Genomic DNA, 21,463 nt, shown 5'->3' with positions numbered 1-21,463 from the left:
AGCAGTGAATTCCACAGATTTACCACTCTCTGGCTAAAGAAACTCCTCCTCATCTCAGTGCTAAAAAGATGCCCCTCTATTCTGAGGCTGTCTCCTCTGGTCTTAGACTCTCCCACCATAGGAAACCTCCTCTCCACATCCACTCTTATCAAGACCTTTCATCACCCTTGTGTTTCAATGAGGTCACCCCTCATTTACAGTATGTTGTGGTGTAGTTTTGTTTTTGCCAACACAAAAATTTATTCCCCCAAATTCTTTTGCTCGCACCAACAATCCCAAACAATACCACGTGCTCATTAGTCTTCAACAATTTCTGTTAATTCATGTTTCCTTGTATTTAAATTAACTTAAATTTCAACAGAATCTTGTTAACAATTGTATTATAACTGTATTTCATTTTTCCATGTGTTTAGGTAGTATTAAACCTGAAGATGTTCTAGATCCAATACAAACAGAACAGTAAGTAAGTTATCAACCTGAAATGTAACCCGGTCTCTCTCCAGGTATTCCTGACCCAAGAATCTCCAGCACATTTTTTTAAGGTTTCCAGTGTATGTAATTTTGTTTTTGTTCTGCTTGAATTAAGTAAACCAAGACAGCCGCCAACCTTTCAGTCAGTTGTGCCTCCTGCAATTCAATAGAATCATGGTTGGCTCATTTGATTTTGGTTGCAGTTTCCTGGACTAACTCCCAATTCCCTTGCTTCCATTCCAAGTCCATTATTTGCTGTTTCATACCTGGGATTAACATGGCGAGGAAAATTTTCCCCCGTGGAAAAACATGAAACAGAAACATAATTAAACTGTCATTTATATTGAGTATGCTTGAGTCTACACTTTGTTGAATCAGAGAATTCTAAAGGTTTTTATGCTTTTGTGTAAGTGTCTCATCTCAAATCTAAATAGTCAGGGTCTTAAATTCTTGCCATCCACCCCAGCAATCATTCACTCAACCTTTTACAAGATCACTTCTCATTTTTCTTTATTTAAATTGGCCCAAATCTTTATTTTGGGGATCAGTCGAGTTACTTCAAGAGGTGAATGTATCAATCCTCAAATGGAGGCAAAAAACTGCAGAGTATTGTGTCATTACATCAGAACACTACAAAGACAGCTTTAATGTTAGTTACATCTTAAAAAATCAGAATTAATCACATTTGCCTTCATAAAAAATAGTTGGCAGAATCAAAATTGCGCGTCCTGTTACTGCATTCTTAGTTCATAATATAACACTAACTGCTCTAATCATTCTTTCTTAAATTGGTATTTACTGTTTTTCAAATCTGCTGCAGCTTTTCCATGAAGGAAATTCTGGAAGTTTGAAACAACTACCCAGCATCTATGTAGCCATCTATTTTATTACAGTGGGATGTGGGACATTGGATGAATAAGATTTCCCTTAAGTTTCTCCAGAACCATCTTTTTACTGCATTTAAGTTCCTCTGTGCTAATCACCTACAGTTATGAAAGTTTCATTGTGTTTGTTTAATGCTTCATTTATTTCCCCTGCGTTTGATCTATTTGCTACTCTTTTTGCATAGCATTTCTCCATTATTTTTCAGTAAACTCATTCTACCTCTATCAACTTTAGGTCATTTCTCTTCCTAAAAACTCCCAACTTTTAGCAATTGACAAAATTAAGCTTCAAACCCACTCTATAACACTCAAGCCAATTCATCCTTTAAGTGGCTTTAATAAATTTCATATCTAATTTTTTGGTACAGTTCAAAAGAAAGTTTTTAAATTTTCATTTTTCCTAGAAGTTCCCTTGATACATGATCACTCTTGACCACGTTTCATTATTTGATATCTTAACAACTCTAGGTTGTTTCGTTGCTCCAGGAAACTTGTGTTACAAACTTACCCTCTGAGTTTCTTCAGCCATTCTGATTTTTCCCATTTTTTTTAAAACAATTCTATTATTTGGCCATTGTGTAATTAAATTTGTTCAGATATGTCATGGGATAAATTTCTATTATAGATCAAATAATTCTAATTCTTTCACCAGCAAATGTATCCTTTTTTTGTGGAATTCAGAAATTTGCATACATTAACAACTGTGCTAATCCTTAAGATACCTTAATAGGTGTTTGTCATACTGCAAGATCCAAATAAAATAGAAATACAAGTGTTTGAAAATGAAGGAAATCAACCACAACATGTATTTACTAGTTTTATTTTGCTGAGTCACAGAAGGAGCCACAGAATACTCGTTGACTCATCTAACCACCCAAATGCAAACTATTAAATTTAGAAGTTATACAGTAAACAAGTTCAACATTTCTTTTTTTGGATATTTCAGTTAAAATTCATTATTCTGGCACATTTGAGACATTAATTGGTCTGGATGGGTAAACTTCCCATAGCAGATTTTAGTTTTAATATTGTGACACTTGAAAATGTTGCACAATCGTAATTTTTCCAGGGAAGCTAAAGAACTTAAAAAGGCACGGCCAACCAGGCATCGAGCAATTGTAATTCCCGAGTAACTAGATAGAGAAGTGTTGGGAGTTTTACTACACTTTGACATACATAATACAAGAAATATCATTAAGATCCTTCAAACTTAATGTGTTTTGGAATCACTTTAGTAATGGAATGGACTTTAAAAGTAATGCATTTAAAAGAGATTTTAATAATGAGACTTTTTTTTTAAAAAAAAAGCCTGTAAAACTTTTCCAGTTACCAGTAATTTTAAAATCAGTAAGTCTTTGGCTAGGTCGCCGATAACTATTGTAAATTTCAGTTATTTAATTCTATGTTATTATTCAAATGAAATGACAATTGCAATGTAAACATGTTTAAACATGGGAAAACCATCAAGTAGAACTGTTATCCTGTTACATGTAGTTTCAATGCAAGTTGTCCTGTAAAGAAAAAGGAAATTGGGTTTACTAATTGTGTAACAGTATAAATAGCTATGCAAATTTAGATAACAGTTATCTACAATTACATATAGCCATCTACATAAAGCAGGAGCATGTCCATTACCCATGTGGAAATAAGGAAATCATTCTTATTGGAATGTTTGAAGTGAAAAAATTAGTCCAAAAAAAAGTTAACCTAGTCAAATTTAGGTTCAGCTTGGTTCTAGTTTACATACTGTAGGTCAATATGGAGTTTAAGGGAATAACAACCGTAATGTACTGCAAAATCAAATAGAAAGAATCCTCACAAATAATGTTTAGCTTCCAAGTCATTTCAACATGGTCAACCTTTTGAGACATGTTTAAGCCAAAGAAGGACATGTTCTAAGCTGCTATTTCAATAGCAGGAGAACAATATATCCATTTTCCAGATGAAGAATTAAGCTGTCTTTCTCTAGTCTGCCTACAAATAAAACAATGGCCTGGGGACTTCTGCTGTCCTAGCTAACATTTTTACTGTTCAACCATTACCGCAACATACATTTGATGATTATTTAACTTCTGTACCCCTACCTTCTGCAAATTAGTTGCCAAACCTCTCCTGTTATGCATCAAAATAAAACATTTAATTGGCTATCAATTGCCTGGAATTTGTCTTTTTTAATCAATGGAAAAATGAGAGCAGTAAATGTGGAAGCACAAATCTGCAGCAAACAGCATACACCCTCACATCCACCACCCATTTCATGGTTGATGTCTCTGCAGGCAGTCAGTAGTTTAACAATTTGAATACCAGACATAACTCTACTTATTCTCAGGCGGGATTTGAATTCCATTAAAACAGCTGGATAGTTAACTTTTTTAAAAAACACTTTGGAAAATTCATTTGTCTTTCAGAAGGAAACCTGGCACCCTAAACCAATTAGGTATTTTAAGGCCTAGATAGAGTGGAGATACAGAGCATGATTCCAAAAGTGGGAATGTCTAGAATGGATTTTAGCACAGCGTCAGAATAGAGGCACATCCCTTTAGAACAGAGATGAGGAATTTCTTTAGCCAGAGGGTGGTAACTCTGGAATTCATTGCCACAGATGCCTGTGGAGGTCACATCATTGGGCATAATCACAAGGGGCATTGAAAACATCATTCCTTTTCTCAGGGAAGGGGAGTTCAAAACTAGATGGTTTAAGGTGAGAAGGGAAAGATTTTAAAGGGTTCCTGATAGACACATTTTTTCACACACAGGGATCAGGAAAAGGCGGGATTGTTCTGAGAGCTGGCATGGACTTGACAGGCCAAATGGTGGAATGGCGGAGCAGACTCAATGGGCCAAACGACTTAATTCTCCTCCCATATCTTATGGTCTTGTATTAAAAGCAGAGGTTGATAGGTTCTTGATTAGTAAGGTTGTCAAAGGTTACGGGGAGAAGGCAGGAGAATGATGTTGAGGGGACTAATAAATCAGCCGTGATAGAATGGAGGAACAGACCAGATGGCTTGAATGGCCTAATTCAGCATCTCTGTCTTATGGTCTTTTAAAGGACCAATTCTAAATTGTCCTCTAGGTTGCTCATCCACTTATGGTGGACGGAGGGAAATCAGTGACGGATAATAGATGCAGCATCATTCATATCCCATGAGCAAAACAAAATCCCTGCAAATTAACATTACTGATTCTTCCGTTAAGGCAAGCTGAGGACTCAAAAGCCTTGCCAATCTCTACCCCTTAAGGCCAATTCTCTATAGCATTGTAACTCTTGACTGGAAAAACAGACTAAGAGCCTAAAAGCCCAACCAAAGTAACACACACAAAATACTGGAGGTCTGGCAGCATCTAGGGGAAGGAATAGAGTTGACATTTTGGGCAGTTACTCTGGGTTTCCAGCATCTGCAAAATCTCTTGTGGTTTAAAGCCTCACCAAATACTGTTTGTATACCTAAGTCAGTCATGTGAACTGGATGAAAACGTTGGTGTTTTGGTGAACACAGGTAACAGAGCTCCACGTGTTTTGGGGCCTTTAATGGACCTTCCTTGGAAATGCAAAGATGACTGAACCAACTGAGAACAATAATGCTGCTTAAGTAGATGTGGAAAAAGGAAATATTTCACACAGTACAGTCACCCGTGCACTGGGTATCAGTGTGAAAAATACAGTGCTCATCTGGCTTAAAAAATGTACTTTTAACACTATGGTCTCAAATTGCCATTGGGTCAAAACTGCTTGTCCTGGCTTTTGGTTGCACTTGATTTCTGGTATCTTTGCTCACAAGATTATTCTACTAAACTACACTTTCAAATTCTGTATTTGTACTGTATTCAGTTACTTGCATTGGTTTGCCAATGATCTAAGTAGCCCAAATCAATGTTCCCCAATGTTCTTGGCTTACATTCCTCTATTAGATTGCCATCAACAGAAACTATATTAAATATTTTGTTGTTTTCCTACCATCTGTCAGTACCACACTGATCAATTCAATGATGCCAATTTCTTAATGTTATTTATTCAATAGGAAAGAAACTTACCCATCCTCCTATATTCTGAATGTAACCTTGAAGCCTTGTGGTTATATACTGTACAGTGGTTCTGAATATGCGAGGCAGCAATTGAGGCCGCTCCAATACAGTCTTTTCTAACAGCAGAAGTGTCAGTAACAGAACACCTTTCTCCCGTGGCATATCTTGAACAATATTAGTCCTTTGTTCGGTCAAGCTGTTAATTATGACTGACAAAGTCGTAGTTCCATCCTGATTTAATTAAAAATACATGATTTAAAATGTAAATAGCATTTAAATGCAATTAGTGTTAATTACATTTTTAACGGGTTAATAAAATTAAAAGGAAGTAGGAGGGCAAAGAGACCATAAATATTCTTCACATGATCAATGTGGAGCCAAGGGCTGAGATGAATATTTCACCTCTGTATTCACCACGGATAAGGGAAGATAGTGGGTTCGGAGAGGGATATGTACATAAGAAATAAGAGCAGGAGTAGGCCATCTGGCCCGTCAACCCTGCTCCGCTATTCAATAAGATCATGGCTGATCTGGCCATGGACTCATCTCCACCTAGCTGCCTTTTCCCCACACCCCTGAAATCCCCAACTATGCAAAAATCTATCCAACCTTGTCTTAAACATATTTACTGAGGTAGCTTCCACTGCTTCAATGGGCAGAGAATCCACAGATTCATTACTCATTGGAAAAAGCCGTTCCTCCTCATCTCCATCCTAAATCTACTCCCCGAAATCTAGGCTACGTCCCCTAGTTCTAGTCTTTCATAATTTTATATGTTTCTATAAGATCTCCTCTCATTCTTCTGAATTCCAGTGAGTACTGTCCCAGGCAACTCAATCTCTTCTCATAGTCTAACCCCCTCATCTCTGGAAATCTACCTGGTGAACCTCCTGCATCGCCTCCAAGGCCAGTATATTCTTCCCCAAGTAAGGAGACCAGAACTGCACACATTACTCCAGGTGTGACCTCACCAGTACCCTGTACAGTTGCAGCACAACCTCCCTGCTCTTAAATTCAATTCCTCTCGCAATAAAGGACAACATTCCATTTGCCCTCTTGATAGCCCGCTGCACCTGCAAACCAACCTTTTGTGATTCATGCACAAGCACTCCCAAGTTCCTCTGCACAGCAGTATACTGCAATTTTTTAGCATCTAAATAATAATCTGCTCTTCCATTTTTCCTTCCAAAATGGATGACCCCCCCCCCATTTACCAACATTGTACTCCATCTGCCAGACCCTTGCCCACTCACTTAATCTATCTACATCTCTCTGCAGACTCTCCGTATCTTCTACATAATTTGCTTCTCCAATCAATAACAAACTTAGATACACTACAGTCGGTCCCCTCTTCCAGATCATTAATGTATATCGTGAAGTTGTGGCCACAGCACCAACCCCTGTGGCACACCACTCACCACTGATTGCCAACCAGACTAACACCCATGTATACCAACTCTCTGCTTTCTAGTAAAGGCATCTGTTAGTCTTGTGAGACCATGGATCTGCGCCTGGAAAGTCTTCACTCTCCAGGGCGCAGGCCTGGGCAAGGTTGTATGGAAGACCAGCAGTTGCCCATGCTGCAAGTCTCCCCTCTCCACGACACCAATGTTGTCCAAGGGAAGGGCATGAGGACCCATACAGCTTGGCACCAGTGTCGTCCAAAAGCAATGTGTGATTAAGTGCTTTGCTCAAGGACACAACACATGTTGCCTCGGCTGGGGCTCGAACTCACGACCTTCAGGTTGCTAGTCCAATACCTTAACCACTTGGCCACATGCCCACACCCATGTATACTAACTCTCTGCTTTCCACACCCATGTATAGAACATAGAATAGTACAGCACAGTACAGGCCCTTCGGCCCACAGTGTTGTGCCAACCCTCAAACCCTGCCTCCCATATAAGCCCCCACTTTCAATTCCTCCATATAACTGTCTAGTAGTTTCTTAAACTTCACTAGTGTATCTGCCTTCACCACTGACTCAGGCAGTGCATTCCACACACCAACCACTGTCTGAATAAAAAAACCTTCCTCTAATATCCCCCTTGAACTTCCCACCCCTTACCTTAAAGCCATGTCCTCTTGTATTGAGCAGTGGTGCTCTGGGGAAGAGGCGCTGGCTATCCACTCTATCTATTCCTCTTATTATCTTGTACACCTCTATCATGTCTCCTCTCGTCCTCCTTCTCTCCAAAGAGTAAAGCCCTAGCTCCCTTAATCTCTGATCATAATGCATACTCTCTAAACCAGGCAGCATCCTGGTAAATCTCCTCTGTACCCTTTCCAATGCTTCTACATCCTTCCTATAGTAAGGCGACCAGAACTGGACACAGTACTCCAAGTGTGGCCTAACCAAAGTTTTATAGAGCTGCATCATTACATCGTGACTCTTTAAACTCTATCCCTTGACTTATGAAAGCTAACACCCATAAGCTTTCTTAACTACCTTATCCACCTGTGAGGCAACTTTCAGGGATCTGTGGACATATATCCCGAGATCCCTCTGCTCCTCCACACTTCCAAGTATCCTGCCATTTACTTTGTACTCTGCCTTGGAGTTTGTCCTTCCAAAGTGTACCACCTCACACTTCTACGGGTTGAACTCCATCTGCCACTTCTCAGCCCACTTCTGCACCTTATCAATGTCTCCCTGCAATCTTCGACAATCCTCTACACTATCTACAACACCACCAACCTTTGTGTCGTCTGCAAACTTGCCAACCCACCCTTCTACCCCCACATCTAGGTCGTTAATAAAAATCACGAAAAGTAGAGGTCCCAGAACAGATCCTGTGGGACACCACTAGTTACAATCCTCCAATCTGAATGTACTCACTCCACCACGACCCTCTGCCTTCTGCCTTCTGCAGGCAAGCCAATTCTAAATCCACCTGGCCAAACTTCCCTGGATCCCATGCCTTCTGACTTTCTGAATAAGCCTACCGTGTGGAACCTTGTCAAATGCCTTACTAAAATCCATATAGATCACATCCACTGCACTACCCTCATCTATATGCCTGGTCACCTCCTCAAAGAACTCTATCAGGCTTGTTAGACACGATCTGCCCTTCACAAAGCCATGCTGACTGTCCCTGCTCAGATCATGATTCTCTAAATGCCCATAGATCCTATCTCTAAGAATCTTTTCCAACAGCTTTCTCACCACAGACGTAAGGCTCACTGGTCTATAATTACCCGGACTATCCCTACTAACTTTTTTGAACAAGGGGACAACATTTGCCTCCCTCCAATCCTCCAGTACCATTCCCATGGACAACGAGGACATAAAGATCCTAGCCAGAGGCTCAGCAATCTCTTCTCTCGCCTCGTGGAGCAGCCTAGGGAATATTCCGTCAGGCCCCAGGGACTTATCCGTCCTAATGTATTTTAACAACTCCAACACCTCCTCTCCCTTAATATCAACATGCTCCAGAACATCAGCCTCACTGATATTGTCCTCACCATCATCAAGTTTCCTCTCATTGGTGAATACCAAAGAGAAGAATTCATTGAAGACCTCGCTCACTTCCGCAGCCTCCAGGCACATCTTCCCACCTTTATCTCTAATCGGTCCTACCTTCACTCCTGTCATCCTTTTTTTCTTCATATAATTGAAGAATGCCTTGGGGTTTTCCTTTACCCTACTCACCGAGGCCTTCTCATGCCCCCTTCTTGCTCTTCTCAGCCCCCTCTTAAGCTCCTTTCTCGCTTCCCTATATTCGTCAATAGACCCATCTGATCCTTGCTTTCTAAACTTCACGTATGCTGCCTTCTTCCACCTGACTAGATCTTCCACCTCACTTGTCACCCATGGTTCCTTCACCCTATCATTCTCTATCTTCCTCACCGGGACAAATTTATCGCTAACATCCTGCAAGAGATCCCTAAACATCGACCACATGTCCATAGTACATTTCCCTGCAAAAACATCATCCCAATTCACATCCGCAAGTTCTAGCCTTATAGTCTCATAATTTGCCCTTCCCCAATTAAAAATTTTCCTGTCCTCTCTGATTCTATCCTTTTCCATGATAATGCTAAAGGCCAGGCAGCAGTGGTCACTGTCCCCCAGATGCTCACCCACTGAGAAATCTGTGACCTGACCCAGTTCATTACCTAGTACTAAATCTAGTATGGCATTCCCCCTAGTCGGCCTGTCCACATACTGTGACAGGAATCCGTCCCGGACACACTTAACAAACTCTGCCCCACCTAAACCCTTGGAACTAATCAGGTGCCAATCAATATTAGGGAGGTTAAAGTCACCCATGATAACAACGCTGTTATTTTTGCACCTTTCCAAAATCTGCCTCCCAATCTGCTCCTCTGTATCTCTGCTGCTACCAGGGGACCTATAGAATACCCCCAATAGAGTAACTGCTCCCTTCCTGTTCCTGACTTCCACCCATACTGACTCAAAAGAGGATCCTGCTGCATTACCCACCCTTTCTGTAGCTGTAATAGTATCCTTGACCAGTAATGCCACCCCTCCTCCCCTTTTTCCACCCTCTCTATCCCTTTTAAAGCACTGAAATCCAGGAATATTGAGAATCCATTCCTGCCCTGTTGCCAGCCAAGTCTCTGTAATGGCCACTACATCATAATTCCATGTATGTATCCAGGCTCTCAGTTCATCACCTTTGCTCCTGATGCTTCTTGCATTGAGGTACACACACTTCAGCCCTTCTACCTTACTACCTTTACACCGTTTATTCTGCTTCTCTTTCCTCAAAGCCTCTCTGTATGTTAGATCTGGCTTTACTCCATGCACTTCTTTCACTGCTCTATCGCTCTGGTCCCGTCCCCCTTGCAAATTACTTTAAACCCTCCTGAACCATGCTAGCAAACCTACCTGTAAGGATATTGCTCCCCCTCGAGTCCAGGTGCAACCCATCCAATCTGTACAGGTCCCACCTTCCCCAGAAGAGATCCCAATGATCCAAAAATCTAAAACCCTGCTCCCTGCACCAACTCCTCAGCCACGCATTCAATTGCCATCTCCTCCAATTCTTACCATCACTGTCACGTAGCACTGGCAGCAATCCTGAGAACGCCACCCCTGAGGTCCTGTTCTTCGGCCTTCTGCCTAGTTCCCGAAACTCACACTTCAGGACCTCATCCCTCTTCCTGCCTATGTCGTTGGTCCCTACATGTATCACGACTTCTGGTTGCTTTCCCTCTCGTACCAGGATGTCGTGCACCCGGTCAGAGATATCCCAGGCCCTGGCACCCAGGAGGCAACAAACCATGCAGGTGTCCTTCTCACGTCCACAAAATCTCCTGTCTACTCCCCTGAGTATAGAGTCTCCAATGACGACAGCTCTCCTCTTCTCCGTCCCACCCTTCTGCACCACCGGGTCAGACTCAGTGCCGGAGGCCCTGCCACCGTGGCTCACACCTGGTCGGTCATCTCTGCCAACAGTATCCAGGACGGTAAGCTTATTATTCAGGGGAATGGCTACAGGGATGCTCTGCACTACCTGTCTGCTCACCTTCGCTTTCACCCCTCTGACTGTCACCCAACGACCTGTTTCCGACAGCCTAGGTGTGACTACCTCCCTGTAGCTCTCATCTCTGACTGCCTCATTCTCCCTTATGAGTCGAAGGTCATCCAGCTGCTGCTCCAGATTCCTTACACGGTCTTCCAGATCGCCCAGCCGTATGCACTTCTGGCAGATGTGACTCTGTGGGAGAGGGGCGTTCCCCCAAGACTGCCACACCTCACATGAGAGGCACATCACTGTCTCAGGAGACATTGCAAAAACTAACTGCGAGCTAGCTTGTTCTCCGCCTCTTCTCGTCGAAGCCTCTCAAGTCAAAGCCTCAAAGCTCCACTCCTTCACTGGCCTACTCACTCACTCAACTATCATGCTCTCTGCTACCAACTCTCTGCTTTCCACACCCATGTATACCAACCCTCTGCTTTCCACACCCATGTATACCAAACTATCTGCTTTCCACACCCACGTATACCAACTCTCTGCTTTCCACACCCATGTATACCAAACTATCTGCTTTCCACACTCCATCAGAATGGAAAGTGTCAATTTAGACAACAGTTTGTGGGTTCTCAATCTGACAGGTTCAGTATGTTTTTCAAAAGAAAGTGTGCCAAACACCCAATTTCATTAAAATACATAATTCAAAAGTAAATAGTATTAAATGCAATTAGTATTTATTAAATGTTTAACCTGGGTTAATAAAGTAAAGTAGGAGGGCAAAGAGGTAGTATTCTAACCCACATTCTCCAATAACGTTCATTGCTTAAGTGTTCAGTTTTCAAACAGGAGAGGAGTTGGAATCAAGCAGATTTTTAATAAATAAATTTAAATGTCATTCATTTAAAATACTCAAAGCCAATTAAAACCATCTGAATGAGATTCACCAAAGTCATTATTTTAAAGTTTCTGCAGATTTGCTTAGGAATATATATGAATGTTACAGTCACTGATGATATTTATTGCTCATGCTTAATTGGCCTCCAGATGGCAGTGGTGCGTCACCTTGTTGAATTGTTGCAGGGGGAGAGCGAGATGCAGGATATGTTGGTTGATTTTAGCTGCCTCTTTCAATTCAAGGGCATTTAGGGACAGACAATAAATGGTGGTCTTAATCCTTTAAACTCTGGGATTTAAAAAAAACAGATCCAATTATAAGTTTACAAGTCAAAATATCGTGCAACTAGGGGAGGAAAATGTAAAGTTCAAAGTAAAATTTATTATCAGAGTACATACATGTCACCACATACAACCCTCAGATTCTTTTTCTGTGGGCATACTTAAGCAAATCTAAAGAATAGTAACTAACCTGTAAATAGGTGCTTACCTCTTGGGACCGAGGTCCTTCATTTGCATGGATAAGTTCTCCAACCACATTAGGATTAATGTCTCGTTCCAACCTATCTCCCATTTGAGCTAAGCGTTCGCCTATGTCTCTGTACAATTCTTCATCAAAAGGAGCTCCTGGAAATAAAATAACAGGTATATTAGTTTTAATTTCAATTACCAACAACTGAGTATTAAATACTCTTTTAGTTACAGCTGTTGTACATTTGATATTTCACTTTTTTTTTGTTTTTATAGTATGTTTTCACTGGAACCAGCATCAGCGCACAAAACCTCATGATTGAGATGACGAGATTAATTCACAACAATCCTGCATTCAACTCATTTCTATATGCCAAGTGTTTTTTTTAAATCACCACTGTGTGGAGATTTTTATAAAATTTCAAATTTACCTTATTACAAAAATAAATACCAGAAATCTGAAGTTAGTAAGTTATAAATGTTCACTAAGTCAACAGACACCTGCGGAAAGGAGGTTAGTCTTACAAGCTGATGAACAAATGATCAGTAATATGCAGTGAGATGATGAGTTATATCCGTAGAGAGAAACAGCTGCAGTTTCAGGCTGACGACCTTTCACTGGGCTTCTGATACAAGGTCACATATCTGAAAAGTTAACTGTTTCTTGAGTTATTGCCTAATCATTCAGCATTCTCGTTTCAGATTTGCAGCAATTGCAATAATTCTACCTACGTTCCCACACTCCTTTTGTTCTCGTTTTCATTCACCTATTTCCTTCTGTTTATGCCTCCTCCAGGCCGTGATTAATAAGTCTTCACATACTCTCGACAGATCCTTTAATGATTTGTCTCAGTCTCCAAACTATGGCAGATTCATTTTGCCTTTCCTCAAATATGATGGAAAAAATTACCATCCTCTCTTTTTTTTTGTTCCAAGTTTATTACTCCCTTGAATCCAAACACTCAGAACTTGTCAGGGCCTGAAAGGCATGCTCTCTATGCTATTATCCTCACTCTGCAACTTTAGCTTCAGCATTTTTTTTTAGATTAGATTATGAGGACACACAGTCCTCTTTTATTGTCATTTAGTAATGCATGCATTGAGAAATGATACAATATTCCTCCAGTATGATATCACAGAAACATAGGACAGACCAAGACTGAATAACTAACAAAAACCACATAATTATAACATATAGTTACAACAGTGCAACAGTACCATAACTTGATGAAGAACAGGCCGTGAGCACAGTAAAAAAGTTCAAGGTCTCTCGAAAGTCCCACATCTTACGCAGACGGGAGAAGGAAGAAAACTCTCCCTGCCACACCCGACCACAGTCCGACTCTGAGTCATCTGAAAAGTTCGAGCCTCCAATCAGCCCTCCGACACTGAATACCGAGCACCATCTCTGCCGAAAGCTTTGACCCCAGCCTCGGTCGCCAGCAGCAGGCAAAGCCGGGGATTTTGGGGCCTTCCCTCCGGAGATTCTCGATCGCAGAGTAGCAGCGGCAGCAAACTGGGCATTTCAGAAGTTTTTCTCCAAGTGTTCCTCTGCTTCTCATGTCTGTCTCCATCAAATCAGAATTGTGCATGGCCCCTACTTAACAACTGGCTGTTCAGTTTGAGCTCAATGGGAAATATGTCAACCATTTTGGAGAGAGTGAGCAATTTCAAGTTCTTGGGTGTCAAGATCTCTGCAGATCTAACCTGATCCCAACATATCAATGAAGCTATAAAGACAGCAAGACAGTGGCTAGACATTAGGAGTTTGAGGAGAATTGGTTTGTCAACTAAAACAGGGGTCCCCAACCTTTTTTGCACTTCGGACTGGTTTAATACTGACAATATTCTTGCGGACCGGCCCACCGGGGGGAGGGGTGTTGGAGTAGGGTTGAACTCACCTCAACATGTCTTTTACAGTTTAGGGTCGCCAACTTTCTCACTCCCAAATAAGGGACAAAAGTAGCAGTCAAATCCCGGGACACTTTACCCCAAGAAAGACTACCATGACCATGAAGCCTTGCGCGCATGTATGATGTGCGCATGTGTGAACATGCTGATTTTTCCCCACAAATCAGTTTATTATTTCTACTTTATATAGGCTATGTATTTATCATATCACTCCTGCTTTTACTATATGTTAGAGTTATTTATTGTCGGTTTTATGTGTTATTTGGTATGATTTGGTAGGTTATTTTTTGGGTCTGGGAACGCTCAAATTTTTTTTCCATATAAATTGATGGTAATTGCTTCTTCGCTTCACGCCATTTCGCCATGAAAGGTTTCATAGGAACGCTCTACCTTAGCGGGGGAAATACGGGACAAGGGCGGTTCCATATGGGACAAACCAATTTAGCCCAATATACGGGATGTCCCGGCTACTACGGGACAGTTGGCAACCTTATGTTCAAGTTCAACAGTGCGTGACAGAGAATGAGGAAAGGTGCAGCTGACTCATATCCTTTCCTCACGGCCCGGTAGCACATGCTTTGCGGTCCGGTGGTTGGGGACCGCTGAACTAAAACACTTGGAAACTTCTACAGATGTACCATGGAGAGCATTCTGACAGGCTGCATCACTGTCTGGTTTTGAGGGGGGGGAGTGCTACTGCACAGGATCAAAAGAAGCTACAGAAAATTGTAAAATTAGTAAGCTCCACCATGGGTACTTGGCTCCGTAGTATCCAAGACGTCTTCTAGGAGCAGTGCCTCAGAAAGGAATATATAGACACACACACACACACACACACACACATATATACATATACAATGGTATGCAAAAGTTTGGGCACCCCTGGTCAAAATTTCTGTTACTGTGAATAGCTAAGTGAGTAAAAGATGACCTCATTTCCAAAAGGCATAAAGTTAAAGATGCCACATTTCTTTGACATTTTAAGCAAGATTACTTTTTTATTTCCATCTTTTACAGTTTCAAAATAACAAAAAAGGAAAAGGGCCCAAAGCAAATGTTTGGGCACCCTGCATGGTTAGTACTTAGTAACACCCACCTTGGCAAGTATCACAGCTTGTAAACGCTTCCTGTAGCCAGCTAAGAGTCTTTCGATTCCTGTTTGGGGGATTTTCACCCATTTTTCCTTGCAAGAGGCTTCCAGTTCTGTGAGATTCTTGGGCCCTCTTGCATGCACTGCTCTTTTGAGGTCTATCCACAGATTTTCGATGATGTTTAGGTCAGGGGACTGTGAGGGCCACGGCAAAACCTTCAGCTTGCGCCTCTTGAGGTAGTCCATTGTGGATTTTGAGGTGTGTTTAGGTTCATTATCCTGTCGAAGAGGCTATCCTCTTTTCATCTTCAGCTTTTTGCAGATGGTGTGATGTTTGCTTCCAGAATTTGCTGGTATTTAATTGAATTCATTCTTCCCTCTACCAGTGAAATGTTCCCCGTGCCACTGTCTGCAACAGAAGCCCAAAACATAATCGATCCACCTCCATGCTTAACAGTTGGAGAGGTGTTCTTTTCATGAAATTCTGCACCCTCTTTTCTCCAAACATATGGTCGAAAAGTTCTATTTTAACTTCATCAGTCCACAGGACTTGTTTCCAAAATGCATCAGGCTTGTTTAGATGTTCCTTTGCAAACTTATGACGCTGAATCTTGTGGTGAGGACACAGGAAAGGTTTTCTTCTGATGACTCTTCCATGAAGTTCATATTTGTGCAGGTGTTGCTGCACAGTAGAACAGTGCACCACCACTCCAGAATCTGCTAAATCTTCCTGTCAAATCTTGCAGTCAAACAGGGGTTTTGATTTGCCTTTCTAGCAATCCTACAAGCAGTTCTCTTGGAAAGTTTTCTTGGTCTTCCAGACCTCAACTTGACCTCCACTGCTCCTGTTAACTGCCATTTCTTAATTACATTACAAACTGAGGAAATGGCTACCTGAAAGTGCTTTGCTACCTTCTTATAGCCTTTTCCTGCTTTGTGGGCATCATTTATTTTAATTTTCAGAGTGCTAGGCAGCTGCTTAGAAGAGTCCATGGCTGCTGTTTGTTGGGACAAGGTTTGAGGAGTCAAAGTATTTATAAAGCTTTAAAATTTTCATCACTTGGCCTTTCCTAATGATGACTGTGAACAAGCCATAGCCCTAACAAGCTAATTAAGGTCTGAGACTTTGGTAAACGTTATCTGAGAGCTCAAATCTCTTGGGGTGCCCAAATTTTTGCATGGTACTCCTTTCCTTTTTTTCCCCCACTCTAAAATTGTACAAAACAAAAATAATACACTAATCTTACTTAAAATGTTGAAAAGAATGTTTCATCTTTAACTTTATGACTTTTGGAGATCAGTTCATCTTCCACTCACTTAACTATTCACAGTAACAGAAATTTTGATCAGGGTGCCCAAACTTTTGCATGCTACATTTTTATATATATATTTACACACACACACATACAGATTTACTGTAGTTGATATATATACTTTTTTTGTCTAAATTTATCATGTATTGCATTGTACTACTGCCGTAAAGTTAACAAATTTCACGACATATACCGGTGATATTAAACCAGATTCTGATTTATTTCCTATATTCAAAGCATCTATAGAAAAAAATACAGTTGACTACTTTTCTCCATAGATGCTGCCCGGCCTGCTGGGTTCCTCCAGCATTTTGTGTGTGTTGCTTGGATTTCCAGCATCTGCAGACTTTCTCTTATTTGTGATTTAATTTTGTACATTTGTCAGATTATAAATATTTTGTTTAACAATTTATAATGCAAACTTCCTTCTTTGATACATTGAACTTCTTCAATACCTATGGTGACCAAATTGCACTGTGCTTTTGACTCCAAACTTCCCATGTACAGTACAGGTGTTAATCAGAGAATACCAACTGTGGCACAATTTACTCAATATTTTATCAAACTGCAATATTAATTCTTATATTCACTTTATTTTCTTCACCCTGCACCCCTAGTCCCTCAAGAAGAAAAAAATGCAAATCTTCAATATGTTTAAAGAATATCTTTAGGAATACTAAGTATGTTATGGTAAAGGTTTTAATGATAATCCTATTGGGTATTTCTTCTTCAAAGTAGTTAAGCTTTTTGATCAAGCAAGCACTTCTAAAGCTGTGTCATTGCAGTTTAGTATGTTATGGTACAGATCAACCAAGTTCACCCCTATGCATTGTTTCATTATATATTTCAAATATACATCTGTGTGTAAAGAAAGATACATGCAGATGTGGTCGTTGGTGCCCCTATATACAACCCTTCAGAAAAGTGCGCACTGCAGCAACCCATCTCCAAAATGACTTCCTCAGAAGTTATCGGTGTTTCTCAAAATTCTTCCCTATTACTGATCCAATGCTTTGGAATAATTACCACCGAAATTGGAATTTCTCTTTTTAAAAAAATGAATTTGTCAATATTAATACCCAAGTTTCCTTCTCAACATCCTTTATTTTTCTGTAAATTGTCAGGCAGTTCACTCAAATTAAAGCATTTTAACACAACATGAAGTTTTGCAACAATGGTCTCATCTTACTTTCTCAAAAAAGAATCAGTGTTAGGAACAATCAGCTATGGCAAGTCACGGAAAGGTGCTGAACTATCAACAGTTTGGAGGGTGAACATTCCTAAATCGTTGTTGTAAGTAAAAAAATCTATAGCTCAGGTTTTTTATAGTCTTAACCACTCAATAGATAAACTTCAAAATTGACTATGATTAGATGCAATCAAAATGAAAGTGCAGGCAAAATTAGCCATTAAGTTATTAATATTCTTAGCTACTTCCTGCATTTAAATACTCTATACGTTAGAATATTAGTACTGGCACCTAGATTCGAGCAATTTAGTTATGTATTTTTAATCATCAGGAATATTGGAACATTGGCCAAATTTCCACAGTATAACTGGAACTAGAGTCTCTGTTGCTCAGCAGAAACTCCATTTCCACCAGGCTGCTCGCAAAGTTACCATTTAGACAGAAGTTATCTCAAACAAGAGGATGTAACTACCAGAGGCAGGCAAGGCAAGTAGAAATTTCTTCTTGCAGGTGGTGAATCAGAATCCTCTGCCCCAGTGGGTGTCAGAACCGGGATCATTAGAAGTATTTAAAGTAGAGGAATATAATAAATGGTTATAAGAAATGGCACAGAAAAGGAGAGGAAATGAGGCCTACATTGATCATTTATAAGCCTACACACTGGCAAGGCAGGCTTGAAAGATCTGCCAGCCTACCCCTACCCCTATTCTCTTCTGTATATCAATATCAATCAAGAATAGTATTAGGGCAAACATTCTTGCTTTCAACTTTACATACAAACATCAAAGATCAAATGCAACATATTCAGGGTGAAATTTACAAGAACAGAATTTGAAATAAAACAAGGCTTAAAACGCTCCAGTCAGGCGACACCCGTGGTCCTGACACTTCAAAGTTACATCTGTACCAGGTTTCAAGCTCAGGGACAGGTAGACAGAGGGGTAGAAAGAACAAGTTAGCGGCTGGCAGGGTGGAAGTGGGAAGTTTTTCAATTGAGGAAGGGGCAAGTAAACACGATCAACAGTTGGGTGCTCTGGATTCACACGAGTGCAGCAGCAGATTCACTTTCAGCGCCAGCTGCTACGGGAAAAAAGGATACAATGATGGCAACCCACTGAATACAAAGTATGGTGCTACAGGTGGTGAGGACAAGGGGAGCCATAATTTGGTTCAGGAGGTGGGGGTTAGAAGGGAAAAGTGTCCCAGAAGCACTTACAGTAAATGGGTTAAAAAGCAAAGATGCACAGCAGAATCCTCAGCAGGGGGTGAAGGGAGACATCAATATGATATGTGATAGAGCTTGGAAAAATGGGAGAAAGTATGCAATCAAAACAGCTGAAGATGCCAGTAGGTTTAGGGTAACATCATATTTAGTACCTTCAACCTCTATGGCTGAACGCGAAGATGAAGAACAGCAGTGTCCATCGGTCTGAATATTATCATCATCGGACGCTAATTCTTCTCGGACATCTTTCTCTAATTTAGAAATCTCTTCCTCAAGGATGCGATTTTCAAACTTCTTTGTTTTAAGAAATGTCAACAAAATGCACCGTGTTTGCTTTTCAAACAATAGGTCAGTCTCCGAGGGCATGTCCAAAGCGTCACTTGCTCCTGCAATCCAAACAAACAGAAAATCGTTAGGTTTTTAAGATACAAGTGAAAGTCATCTGGAAGCAACAGTCCGTGGTTGGGGTGGGTTACTTTGGAGAAAGCAAGTAATTCAAGATAGGGTGATCAATCCATTAGGCAGATATGTCTATATATGTCTACTACTTGTTTTTTTTTTAAATAGGGAAGTGCTATAACCGGAAGCTAAACAGTTCTGCGTTTTTTTCCTAAGAAATCTCAGAGCGTGTAAAGTAATTAACAAAGCAAACTGCTTGCAAATGCTCTGTCATTAAACTTTGCATAAATAACTCTGGTCCCCCATGTACGCGGCTACAAGACCGATGGATAACACCAGATGCCAGGAAAAACAGCAGTTCCGTTACTCCGACCCACAAATAAAAAAATATTTTCAAAACTCAGCAGGCCAGGCAGCATTTGGAAAGAGCAAGTCAGCGTTTGGATCTGCGAACTCGGTCTCCCTCAGTTTCCGAGAGGAGTGTCGAGGCCATTGCCACTTTATGGGAGCCACCAAAGTCTGCGCAGCAAAGGCGGGCGACAGGAGAGAAGTTCCCAGTCTACAAACTTACTAAAAGTGTTTTCATAAAATACAGTGTACAAATGTTAAACCTGCCTGTTGATCGACGTGAAGCAATCCTGCCGCCTTGTCCCTGGTCACCTTGCAGAAGGCGCGTCACGTTTGTCCTCACAACACCGAGCACCCGGCCGCCTCTCCCCGCAGTGCGCGAACCATAATGAAACGCCGTGAAACTGTTACGAGACCGATGCTCCAGAGCGCAGGCGCACGAAACTTCCGCCGGTCTGCGATCGCCGTCTGTGGTACTTTCCCAACCCTTGCCCGAATTATTGTCACGTGTACTTAAGTACAGTGAAAAGCTTGCCTTGCGTGCTCACTACACAGTGTTTTTGTATGACAGGATGCAGAATAAAATGTTACAGCTGCAGAGAAAGCGCAGTGCAGGTAGGTATTACGGTGCAAGATAAGGTCGATTCTGAAGACCATATCTTAAAAGGGAATCATTCAGTAACAGCGGGGTAGAAGCAACCCTCGAGCCTGGTGCTTTCAGGCTGATGTACCTTCTAACGGGTGGGGGAGAGCAGAAGAATGACTGGGACGGATGTGGTCTTTGATTGTGTGAGCTGCTTTACCAAGGCACCGAGTCCACGGTGGGGAGGCTGGTTTCCGAGATGCATTCCACAGTTCTGCATTTTCCCGTGCACACGGGCAGAGGGAGCACGGGCCTTCACGGGGACAAGCAACATTTCTTCCTCGGGAGCCTAGAGGCGTTGGTGAGCTCTCTTGGTCACGTAGTTGGACCTGGACAGGCTATCCCAAGAAGTTGAAGCTCTCAACCTCAGCATTGTTGATATGGACAAAAGCATGTGCACTGCCCCTTTGAGAAGTCAAGTTTTGTTTGGCTGACATTGAGGTTGTCCTGACGCCATGTTCCTAAACATTCTATCCTTTGCTTGCTCTACTCTGTTTTAACGGGTTCTATTGGGGCTCTTTGTTTCACGGCTGCCTGGAAGGAGACGAATCTAAAAGGTCGTGTATACATACTTTGATAAACATACTTTCAACTTCCTGTACTCCAACTCATCATTTTGTGGATGATTATGCAATGCTATCATCTTGTAGGTGGAGTACAGGAGTACCTGGCCACTCAGTCGTGAGTGTATATTGATTAGAGTGGGGGGTGGCTAAAGACACAACCTCAGAGAGCACCAGTGTTAAGAATAATCCTGGCCTATCCTTCCTGACCAACAGAATGCAAAGAGAAGCCAACATTCACAAGGCCAGTCAAAATCTGAAATTAATGATTCCTTTCAACTTAAGTAGCAAAACCCCCTGACACTGAGCCAGATGGTGAAAAAGTGACTCACCTTATTGAAACATCGGCTGACATGGAAAAATAGCGTAATTTAGGCTAAAGTGCAGCACAAGATTTCAGGTTTCTTTCTCCCCCATTGAGCACTTGGTTTCTGACAAGTCCTCACTGGAAAAATAAAATTAGACAGCTAAATTGAACAACAAGCAGCTTCTAAAGGAAAATTTAATTAATATACTGTACAGCAAAGTTGTCATGTGTCATATAAACATCAATAAACACGTGTGAAATGCAGTAATTTTACTACAGGTCCCC

At 41.2% G+C, this 21,463-nt stretch overlaps 1 protein-coding gene across 1 annotated transcript; it reads right to left on the bottom strand.

The window, feature by feature from the left end:
- Positions 1 to 2,159: 2,159 nt before the first annotated feature.
- LOC140202611 (BH3-interacting domain death agonist-like) lies at positions 2,160 to 20,093 on the bottom strand. Its single transcript, XM_072267668.1, has 5 exons — positions 19,933 to 20,093; positions 19,071 to 19,304; positions 12,210 to 12,346; positions 5,391 to 5,612; positions 2,160 to 2,866 (listed from the first exon to the last, which is right to left on the bottom strand). Exons 2-5 carry the CDS (start codon positions 19,282 to 19,284, stop codon positions 2,852 to 2,854), a joined length of 588 nt encoding a protein of 195 aa, XP_072123769.1. The 5' UTR covers positions 19,285 to 19,304; positions 19,933 to 20,093; the 3' UTR covers positions 2,160 to 2,851.
- Positions 20,094 to 21,463: the final 1,370 nt, after the last annotated feature.

Source organism: Mobula birostris, chromosome 9 (assembly GCF_030028105.1).
Source record: "Mobula birostris isolate sMobBir1 chromosome 9, sMobBir1.hap1, whole genome shotgun sequence".
NCBI lineage: Eukaryota > Metazoa > Chordata > Chondrichthyes > Myliobatiformes > Myliobatidae > Mobula > Mobula birostris.
The sequence above is the reverse complement of the archived record's forward strand: the minus strand, read 5'-3'. Positions and strand labels throughout refer to the sequence as shown.

Bases quoted from the DNA above. Each gene is read 5' to 3' on its own strand.
- LOC140202611 (XM_072267668.1), bottom strand. From the start codon at position 19,284: ATGCCCTCGGAGACTGACCTATTGTTTGAAAAGCAAACACGGTGCATT. The intron at 12,347-19,070 runs GTACTAAATATG...TTTTATTTCCAG, and splicing joins TTCAGCCATAGAGGTTGAAG to GAGCTCCTTTTGATGAAGAA. The intron at 5,613-12,209 runs GTAAGCACCTAT...TAATTAAATCAG, and splicing joins AAGGACCTCGGTCCCAAGAG to GATGGAACTACGACTTTGTC.